We start from the raw sequence: 11,305 nt of genomic DNA, 5'->3' as shown, positions 1-11,305 counted from the left end.
GTGAGGTCCGCCTGGCGCCGTCGTTATTTGTTTTTCGGCGCCAGGTGAAGACCTTTTTATTCAAATGTCATTTTAATTGCTAATATTATTTCCTTATTTTATTCTTTGGCCAGGGTGACTTATTTTATATTGTTAATTCATTTTATATTTTTAATGTATTATATTTTAATTGATGTTTTGTGAGCTGCCCCGAGGCTTCGGCGAATGGGGCGGCATAGGAATTTTCTAAATAAATAAAATAATAAATAAATAATACAGAGAGGGCCAGCTCCACATTTGAGAATGGGTCCTGCTGTGCCTGGATGACTTAGCTGGTAGCCGGGGTCACGAGCAGCTCACTGCAGTGTCCCGTGTCTGAGGACCACCATGTCAATTCCCCACAATGCCCTGGAGGAGCACTATATGGGGCATTATGGGAAATTAAAGTGGCGACTGGGCTCGGAGCACTGATCTAAGGCAAAGGGAAGGCAACACAGTGCCCTTAAGAGGCTCCGGACTGCAAGTCTCATCAGTCCAACGGCAAGTGATTATGGAAGACAGAGTCCAAAACTTTTGAAAGGCACAAAGTCACCCATCCCTGATCCAAAGGAGAAGCCGGGCAGGGAGCTCTGGTCTCCAGCAGCAGTGCTGACAGGGCTCTGTGCAGAGTTCGGTGATGTTCTCAGCACCTTCTTTCCGTCACCTCTCACTCCCCTCCCTCAGCAGCTTCTCCCACCACCCATTTCAACCTGTAAGGCCCACGGGACAGGAGACCAGCCCCTGCAGCTCTCTGTAAGGAGCACAGAGACGCCCAGAGCATTCATTCAGGTGAGGAATCCTTACCGAGCAAGGGGACATTGGTGGCGGCGTCCTCCTTGTTCTCTCGGAATACTGGCCACGGGGTGGAAGCCGGGGGAGCCCTCGCAGGTGCAGGGAAGACGCCAGATGTCTCCTTGAACGGCCACAGATCCTGAAACAGCAGGAAGGTGCAACGACATGAGAACCCGGGAAGAAGCAGCTCGGAACTGGAGCTTCATAAGGTCAGCCGAGGCTCTCGTGCGGCTTTCTTCAGCCCAGGATTACGTCACCTGACAAGAAGTCAGAGCACTGCTCCATCACACTCAGCAACCCTGACACTGGGGTGCTGAACCTCTGGCTGACGGGGGTCCCCTGATCCCTGTCCTAAACCAGCGATCATTTACTGGCTTTACTGCTCTGCACAGCTCCAACCATGTACCCTCTCCAAAAATGCTAACATGCCTCTCCTGAGAGCTGATCAGTGGCAGCAAGAGCTTTAAGTCATGTTCTGCTGGTAGTTTGCATCTTTTGCTCCCACCCCATCGCCTGCGGCCCTGCCCACCCTTGTGACGTGGCTCCCAAGAGCTTCCCTGACATGGAGTCTGGTCCTGAGGCTGGAAGCGATGCGGCACGCCTCTTCCGACAACAGAACAAGAGGGGAAGCACGGAGGCTTTGCAGGGAAAAGGCAGGGCACCACAACGTTCCCTCCTCCTCCACGGATGAGTCAACTTGCCCTCCCCATGAGACACGTGACAGCTCGCGGCCATGTCCTAGGACAGTGAATTCCTGCGTCACCTTCCCTTCTGACAACTCCGAAGACTCAGGCTGGACCAGACCGAGTCACTGATGGTCTCCAGCGATGACCCACCCACTGCCCCGGGAAGCATAAAAAGCAGGCCACGAAGTGAACAGGCTTCCCGCTTGCTTTCCCCAGAGCCTTGACTCGAATGAGAAGCTGCTTCTACAGATGGAGGTCCCATTATTAACCAGCCTGGAGAATACCTCTAACCCAGTCTCCCCGGATGGAAGGCTGGATACTTGGACTACAACTCCCAGCACTCTCAGGCCACTGCTGGGAGAAGAAACACGAAGTGTCTGGAGGATACCAGATTAAGGAAGGCTGATCTAACCCCTTTTACATCCAAAGTGGGTGAGCCAATTCCACAAATGTTGGCTTGCATTTCAACTCTCATCACCCCCAGTCAGCAGGGTCAACAAGCAGGGATGACGGTGCTGGAAGGCCACCAGTTCTCCACCCCAGCTTCACAAGAGCACAGGAAGCGCTCGGCTGGATCAGAGGGCCTTTTCTGCAGTGGCCCCGCAGCTCCAGAATGTGCTGCCACTGGGTCACCACATGCTTTTCAGAAAGGCCCTGAAGACTTACTTCTGTTCTCTGGCCTTCCCTGGATCATGATCCACCCGTGGATTGTAGCTGCAACTATACTGCAAGCTTTGGGCCAAACCTTTAACACAGGTGTGTTATTTTCACAGATGCCAGTTGATTCACTACATCACTTTTTATTGTACTTGAATTTCACAACTGCAAGACGCTTTAGGGGGTGCTCCTGTCCTGAAAGAGAGCTCGGAAACATTTCAAATAGACACCAGCAATCGGGTGGCTCTCATCCAGTGACTTTTCTGCAACGATGCCTCCAGGAAGCCCACCAAGGGGATATGAAGGCTATGGCTCAAACAAATTGTTTCCAGAGAAATGGTATTCTGAAGAGGCAAGTTCCATGTCGTCCTGCCAACTAAAAGGCACCCACTGTGATGTTTACTGAAGTGTTTAAAGTCTAAACATTGTCTGAAGGGTTGTTTAACCACAGCAGCCAAGCGAATAGATACATCATGGCAAAAACCTGTTAGGTCACCCACCCTGGGACCCCTTGCATAATTGCCCTCCCACGCACAGGACCAAGTTCTCTCTCACCGGTCGTTTCCGGGGCTCATTCCTGTCCGGCCTCGCCAGGAACTCCTCAGCCAGGCCAACTGCCTGGAAGCAAGTCTCCGGACGCCCGTCCCTGACCCAGCTCTGCATGTCCTCGGGCAGGATGGCCAGGAACTGCTCCAGGATCACCAGCTCCAGGATCTGGTCTTTGGTCTTCTTCTCCGGCTGCAGCCACCGGTGGCAGAGCTTCCAGAGCATTCCGCAGACCTCACGGGGCCCCTCGGCATCCTGGTAGCAGAACTGCCGGAAGCACTGGCGCTCGATCTCCACGGTGGGGACGCCCTCGTCCGCAGGTTCCTCCACTACTTCCATGAAGTCCTCCTTGTCTTTGGCCAACGCACTCTTGATGGTTTCTCTGCCTATGGCAGATAACAGCTGGCTCACTCTGTCTTCTCCAGATGGTAGCTCCATGTCTGTTGGTTCCTCACAGGGAGACACATCTTCCTCGGATTCCTCAATTGGTTGGGGCTTCGCCAGCTCTGCATTGCTTGGTTCAGAGGGAGAAGATGGTTTGGTCTTCAAGAAGATCTGCTCCTGGGGTCCTGGGCATTCTTGCAGCCCATCCTCCGATTCCTGCTTAATGTCCTCAGGCGTGGCTTCTCCCGAGGACGACTCAGTCACAGTCCGAGAGTGGACAATCACGGGGCTTCTTCCAGGATCCTGTCTCGGTTCGGATTCTTCCATGTCCTTCACTTCTGTCTTCGCTCCATCCTCTGGTAAAGCATCCAGACTCTCAGCTGCTTCATTTCTGGGCTCTGTCGCCATTCTCACACTTACCACCAAGCTGCGGCCTAAGCTGGTCCTAGAAAATGTGCCTGTGCAGAGCTAATCTGCGTTTCTTGGAGACGCGGAATGTAGCGACCAAGATTGTCTCGTCTGGAATGGCTTTGGCCTGAAGGAAAGAACTGAGCATCAAAGAAAAGATACAAACCAGAGACAGCAAAACGCCTTTGTTCAGCAACCATGCACCGAATCATTCAACATATGGATGTGCTTCAAAACATCTGGTCAGAATGCAGAGTCACTGCTCAAGTATCACATGAAGCCCAGATTCCTGGTTTAACAACCTCGGTACAGAAAAGCAGCACAGAGGTGCAGACGGCCTGAAATGCACGAAGACCCTGTCCAAATATAGGATTACATTCCTCTCTATTTCATTTCAGCCAAGCCCAACATGGGGGTGTTTTTTTTCCTAAATTTTGTTTCAGACTGTTTTTAATTTAGAGGTTATGCTAGCAGTCCTGTTGTACGGTCTTGTAGTTCTGATCATAAAAGGGCTGGTAAGAAATGGCATTATTTTCCCTGCTCTTCATGTACTGTTACTTTCGAGGCTGATGCTTTAACACTCCTAGCACTGTATTTCGCACACCGCTTTGGGGAAAAAACTACTTTGAATACTTGCTAATATGACAAATACATACACCGATGTAAGACTGAGAACATTCCTTTATTGCCGTTTCAAAATGCTGGAGAAAGCAGCCTGCCCCACCCCTCAAGTTTTTGACTGCAACTCTTTTCATTCCCAGCCCGTGCTCAAGGATGATGGGAGTTATAACCCAAAATGTTTGAGGGATGCTATGTTGTCCACCACTCGTATTGGCCTTCCTCTTCTTCTTTGCCTCCCAGCTTCGCTAGCATGACTGTCTTTCCCCAGTTTTGTCATTTTGCTTCAGTGATAAGTTCTGACTTGATCTGCTCCAGGACTCACTGGCCTGTCTTTCGGTTGGTCCCGTGTTTTTGCAAGGCTCTCCCTTGGCATCATGTTTCAAACACATCCATTTTCATCCTGTCGGCTTCCTTCAGTGTCCAGCTTCCACACCCATAAAAGGTGACTGGAAATACCACTGTGTGGATGAGCTTGGCTTTGAGGGTCTACACCAGCGGCCCTCAAACCGTTTCAATAGGGGGCCAGTTGAAAGGCTGTGGCGACCCTCGTGGGCCAGTGAGGTGGGGGTGCCTGGGGCGCGGACTGGTGAGGTGCCGCTGGGCGCACGCGAGGCGGCATCGGGCACGCATGGTGGTGGCTCGCTCGCTCGGAGATCTCCCAGCAAGCCCAAAACCATCTCCGGGTGAGGAAGCTACCACCTCCCCGCCTGCAAGCGCACGCTTAGGGGAGGCAGGCGGCGACAACGGCTGGTTTGCTTGCTTGGAGCCCATCTCCAAGCGGGCAAGCATGCGCGCGGGTGGCAAACGGCGGCGCGGGCCAGATCTGTCCTGCAGGCCGTAGTTTGAGGACCCATGGTCTACACAATCAGACTCAGCTTGAACGTCAGGCATTTCTTGCTCCATTTAGAAGCATCCCTCCTTGGGGACTGGAAATACATTGTTTTGCTTTTCATAGTTTTTAGCATATCCTTGTTAGGATTTGAACCAATTCAGCCTCTGCAGCTTGGGACAGTTTTGTTGGTATCCTATTTACTCTGGGTGCTCTATTCCTTCCAAGTGCTTTCCAAGAAGACATTGAAATTGTGAAAGACTTCACATAACTTGGCTCAGTCATCAATTCAAAGGGAGACTGCGGCCAAGAAATGTGACGGCGACCTAGACTTGGGCAGCAATGAAAGAACTTAATGATCATCAAGGGTCAGGATGCTGCAGTGGAGATGAAGACCAAGATCAGCCACACTAATAAATTCCTGATCACCATGCGTGGGTGTGAAAGCCGGACAGTGAAGAAAGCCGACAAGCAGAAAACTGATGCATTTGAAACATGGCACTGGAGGAGAGCTTTGCAACTACCCTGGGCTGAGAGAAAGATAAACAACTGGGTTCTCGAGCAAATCGATACTTCCAGCACATAAGGAGGCAAGGCTCCTTGCAGAAGACAGTCATGTTAGGGAAAGATGAAGGCAAATGATGAAAAGGAAGACCAAATAGGAGACGGACTGAATCCATAAAGGAAGCCAGATCCGATCTGTCATGGGCCGGCCATTTTGGATGGCTCTCATTCACAAGGTCACCCTATGCTGGGGATGACTTGGTGGCACATAAGCCATGCTTTCAGAGCAGTTTCCCCTTTGCTCTCTAATGTTGCAGGCTCTTCCTCACAGGATTCCTCTTCAAAGGACCCTGTTGTCTTTTCATCTGATCTGCCTAGTTTGTATTATTTTCACCTTCTCTTTATTTAATCCTGGTCAGATAGTACGTTCTTCTGTTGGTCTCTTAGCATTCCTAATCTAGATTTAAATTTCCCTTTGATTTCTTGGGCCTTCTCGAAGAGGCTTCTTATACATCCTCTTGGGCTGTTCCCTTCTATTACTTCACACTGGCCGTCACAATTGTTTTTGTTTTCTCTTGTATGATAGTCCCTGAAAAATTGCATTCAGGATTCTGACCCTACTTCTGTCGCCTTTGGCTTCCTTTCTGTCCTTGGCAATTGTTTCTGTTCTGTTACCCATCCAGGCTTTTTTGGGACAAGAACTGTCTTTTTGCATCCTTCCCCAATCATGTGTCTGGTTCCGTTCTTTTCGTTCATGGTCAACTGAGCTCAGGGTTCCCCCTTCTGAGTTGCTCAGCAACAGGTGGGTGCAAGCAGGCCAGCTCTGGTCATGGAGGCAGCACACAGCCAGCAAGGCTAGTAGCCCCCGATAGCCTCCCCCCTCCTGAATCTGTCCAATCCTTTTTGAAAGCCATCCAAGTGCTGGCCATCACCACTTCCCATGGCACTGAAATCCACAGTTCAGCTACATGTTGGGTGAAGAGGTCCATCCCTTCAGCTATCCTGAAACTCCCATCAATCAGCTTCATGAGATGATTTTAAATGCCTCAGGAATGCTATTTAAGTTGTATTTTGGCACTACACTTTGGTTAACTGATCTTTTCTACTTTACTCTGGTTTTCGATACTCATAGTTCATGGTCTTGGCCACAGTCTGCTCCTGGTCTTATATTGGCAGTGTGGATACAGACTGGCCATCTCTTTCTTCCAATTAAGCAGTCTATTCGACTTCTATACTGGGCATCTAGGGATGTCCACATGTACGGTCATTCGATCAGCTGCCTGAAGTAGCTTTTGTAATAAACAGACTACGGGTTTCACAGAATTCTATGAGGCATTCCCCTGCTTAATTTCTGACCCCAAGGCCAAGTCCTCCCACAACACCGGACTCTGGTTTGTTCCGACTTTGTGTTCTAATCACCTAGGATTATCAGCATCCCTTATTTTGGTGTGTTATTAATTTCCTCTTGGATGCGTGCACAAACATTTCTGTTTCTTCCTCTTCAGCATCTGTAGCTGGAGGGTAGACTTGAATGGGGGTTATGCTTATTAGTTCTTCCAAGAGTTTTGGCTCATATTATTCCGCCACTTTGCTTTATAGCCCTTTACTGCCTTTGCTACCATCTTGCCTCAGTACTGGAGCCACTGTTCCTGCTGTGTTTGCCATTTCTAGAGCAAACACTTTTGTGTTTGACTGAATAATGATGTCCCTCTCCAATTCACTTTAGCTTACTCACACCAAGTACTGCGATGTTTACAGAGATCTCTAAAGGTAATTGGGGGGGGGGGGTGGAGAAACTCCTCAAAGGCAGCTACTGGGAAGCAGGAGTAGTTGAAGGCAACACTAGCACTTTCACAGACAACAGCAGTGATACTCACTGGTTAGAGCTGCGCAGAAGAACGCTATGGTAAGCCACTTCTGAATATTTCTTACCTTGAAAACCTATGAGGAAACAATCCAAAATGAAACATGAGATACCACAAGATGAGAGTCTTTCAGAAAGCAGGATGCAAACCACCAGCTTCAACTTACAAGAGGTTTAGATTAAATTAGGAAATACTTTCTCGTAGTACAAGGTGTTTTGATGGTTTGGAATGTGGCCTTGGAATGTGGTAGCATTCCTTTGTTAAGAAAGCAATCCTATGGTTCTTGGATGACCATTTCAGAGATTCTAAGTTAATTCAGATTGTCTTCTCCAACGTCAGAGACAGGGATGCAACCTTGGAAGGGGGAATCAGAGGTCTGCCCCTCCCATAGCCAGAACTACATCAGCTCCAACTTTCTGATCTTGGATGGGAGAAAAAAAGAGGTATTCAAGTGAGCAGGGATGGGAGGACACTGGGAATGCTAGGATATGATTTATCCCGAGTGCCACTTTTCCTCCCTCCCTCCAGCTCCAAAGTGCCTTCACTAGAAAGGCTCAAAAGTCGGTCTAGCAAAACATGCCTACAAACAGTTTTATTTCTAATATTTTACAGATTATATATGGTACGATATTTTATATATTGTATTTTCTTCCTGCCTAGAAAGAATGGCTGAACTTTGTTCCTTTTCCAAGAAAGGGGTTTGTATTAGCAGAAATACTTGTTTTACTTGGATCACTGATCTAAATTAGGAGTCGTGTTAGGCTACTGTTTTAGGTCACTTAAAAAATTAGGCACTGGCTTTATCTTCTTATAGTGACTGTAAGCTGCTTGGAGAAAACATTTATTTTGAAGGTTAAATTTAAAAATCCTTATTTGAAGTAGTACTAGTTCATATAACATGTTAAGCCACATACCAGCACAGGAAAGGCTTTTTAAAACTGACTTTAAAAAAACTGTTAAAAATATGGCAGCTTTAATTTGATATTTATCATCTTTTTATTGATTGGTTTTCTGGTACTTATCATTTTTTATTTTTTATAAACCCCTCTGAAATTAAAATGGAAAATGGTCTATAATGTTATGACACTAAATATGTAAGTGAGAGAGCAATCTTCCTGCAATGATCATTAACCCCCGAGGCATCCAGTGTGAACAGTGGTTAGAATGCAAGACTGGGGATCTGGCAATCCGGATTCTAGTCCCAACTCAACCATGACGCTCACTAGGGTGACTTTGGGCCAGTCCCTGTCTCTCAGCCTAATCTACCTCACAGGGCTGTTGTGAGGTTAAAATGGAGCAGAGGAGGAGATGTAAGCTGCCTTGGAATCCTCGGAGGAGGAAGAAAGGCAGGACAGAAATGCAATGCAACAATAATCTAATGCAGAGTGGCAAGAGCAGTGGAGACAAACTTTACCTCCTCCTCTCCCACCTTGCATTATCACTGGGAGAGGGCTGCCTGCTGAAGCTGGAGCATCTCAAAGGGCGGGGGGGGGAATGTGCTGCCAAGGCCTCAGGATACTTTTATTCTCAACCTTCAGTCTGCTCTCCCCTCCAGCAAACCACCCCCTCACTTGTTTTCCCCTTCCCATGTTCCTGGCTCGGGGAGGTGGCTAGCCAAGTTCTTTGTGCCCCAGCTGGAAGGTGGATTGGTGGGGAGGGTCAGAACACAGACTCTCCGCTTGGATGTTGCCGCTTGGGAATCTGAAGCATTTCTCCGACACGGTCGAGGGGCCAGATAATTGCTCCCTAATAAGCACATGCTTCTGTGTGCCTGTGAGCACCGGATGCTGGAGACACACCAGAGCTGTAACAGAGTGATGCACATTTTTGCCCTTGTTTTATCCCAAAAGCATCTGGCTGGATAATGTCTGAAACTTAGTGATGGGATAGGATCAATAGTACCTAGTTAAATAATTTCAGATGCTGGACCTTTTACATAACTCCTCATAATGTGGATTATTTCAGTTCCCTCCAAACAGGGTTGGAGAGTCAATACATAAAACCTTCAACTCTGACTTTGACTCCTCAATTTATAGTACCTTCAATCTGACCCCTTCACTTACAAATCATTATAGGAAATAAATATACCAAGTGTGTTAAGTGAGCTCGGTTGTGTTTGGGGACCCTACTGCTTATATCAGTGAATAAAGGAGACCCTTAACACCTACCCCAATGCTACCACTGGGCTAAATGAATCACTTATGCAGGTCTTTCCTATGTTTCCAAGCCACTGGTGAACACCTCCATAAGTCACAGGCAGCCTTGGCCTGCTCTCTGCAAAGGTTGAGGAGTCCCACCTAGTACCCCAGAAAAGATTGCAGTCCTGGCAGTGCAGAGAGCAACAGGGGAACAGCAACCATCACCTCCAGGAAGCAGGTGGGAAGGGAGGTTTCATTCTTGCTCCCCACCCCTGGAATGGAACTCCTCTCCCAGTGTGAGCCTATCCTGATGCTACAATCGACACCCAAGACCTTCCTACAGGGGCCACTTCTGAGGACCTTCTCAATGGTAGCACCCCCACCCCCATTATGGAACAATCCATCCACTGAAGCCCAAATGGCATCAACAACGTCATCAGTTAAGCACCAACCAAGAATTTTCTCTACCTCCACACTATTAACATCATATGATACATTCTTAAGGACTGCTGTCTCTATCAGGTCCAATATCTTACTGAAATAATTTTAGCTGTTTAAAGTGTTTTAAATTTTAGGCATTAAAATGTACAAGTTTTATTAACTTGTATTTGCAGTTTAACTTTTTTGAATTAGTCGAATAGTTTTAATTACTGGAAATAGAAAAATTAAGTTGTTAGTAATTCTGCTATAACTTAGATCACTGTTTTGGAACTGCTCCTTAGGTGGTGCCTCAGGATCACTTGGCAACAAATACATGGGCAGGCTAATGGGGGAGAAGAGGACAGACAGGGACAGTTATTTGAAAGCATTTTTAAGTAGCCCATAAAGGCTGTGTGTGTGTGTGATTTTGTCTCCAGAACCTAGGCATGTGTGTACATAGGCGAGACATCCCTTAAAGGAGTCTCCCACAAGGTGCCCCTCAGCTTTCTGGACTACAAGTTCCATCAGCTCCAGCCAACAGTAAGTGATGATAGGCACTGTAATTTGGGGGCCACCAGCTTGGGGAAAGCCGTTTCGAAAAAGCAGTGGGGAACCGCTCCACCTCTGAGATCCTGTGTGCCTTCCACCACGTCAGCCCCCGCCAGCACGACCAATTGTCAGAGATGATGGGAGCTGGAATGCAACCTCATTTGCGGGGCCCACACGTCCGTCCCCCGGCCTTGCAAGGGCAAAAGAGAGTACATAAATAAATGCGGCACGAATGAACGAATTAACGAAGGGAGAGCGAAGGGCTTCCCACACCCACCCTTGCTTTCGGCCACGCCCCCCGCCCCCTTTCCGCACGTGGGAATGCGGCCCTCGACCATGAAAGACTGCCCACCGCGTCCCTCTTGGGGGAGGGGGCGAGGCCTGCCCCCTGCTGCTGCCCCAGGTGCTTCTTAACTCACCTGACCCCCTCCCCAGAGCCGCGAAGGTCCTTCCCTGCCCTCTGCCGCAGCACCGGGTTCAAGTCCTGCGGCGCAGCGAGCGAAGCATCCACAGCAGCATGGAGGAGGGGGGAAAAAAAGAGGAAGAGAAAGGCCTTTTATGCGTCACTTCCTTCTCTTCTTGCCTTCCTTCCGGAGGGCCACTCTAGGGCTCTCATCTCTTCTGTTTCGCCTTTGCTATGGCAAGAGCAGGTCGGGTGACGCTCTAGCCCTCGGTGCTGTTCAGTTGTCGTGAATCGGTGGCTTCGCTCCAAAGAGAACGTTGGGCTAGAGCGCCCCTTCGCTTACAATGACCAGGGAGGGCGAAGTGGGGCAGGTTTAACTCCCCCCGCCAGCCCGATGAAAAAACTTAATGGCTGCAGGGGGCGATCGTCAGCCAGATCAGGGTGAGGGGTGTGGGGAACCTTAAATCGTCGACTCCCCCGCCCCC

The 11,305-nt window shown here is 48.9% G+C and overlaps 1 protein-coding gene across 1 annotated transcript in view; it reads right to left on the bottom strand.

Annotated features, from left to right (window-relative positions):
- Positions 1-10,963, bottom strand: part of LOC123035061 — an 87,189-nt gene extending 76,226 nt beyond the window's left edge. Inside the window, exons 1-4 of the mRNA XM_044452902.1 lie at positions 10,837-10,963; positions 7,323-7,386; positions 2,709-3,618; positions 823-949 (exon numbers count right to left, since the gene is read on the bottom strand). Of these exons, the coding sequence (XP_044308837.1) occupies positions 823-949; positions 2,709-3,491 (910 nt within the window). The 5' untranslated portion in view covers positions 3,492-3,618; positions 7,323-7,386; positions 10,837-10,963. The remainder of the gene's footprint in view (positions 1-822; positions 950-2,708; positions 3,619-7,322; positions 7,387-10,836) is intronic.
- Positions 10,964-11,305: the final 342 nt, after the last annotated feature.

The sequence above is a fragment of the Varanus komodoensis genome, unplaced genomic scaffold (genome assembly GCF_004798865.1).
Source record: "Varanus komodoensis strain SLA01 unplaced genomic scaffold, ASM479886v1 scaffold76, whole genome shotgun sequence".
NCBI classification, from domain to species: domain Eukaryota; kingdom Metazoa; phylum Chordata; class Lepidosauria; order Squamata; family Varanidae; genus Varanus; species Varanus komodoensis.
This window is presented reverse-complemented; position numbering and strand designations above follow the sequence as displayed.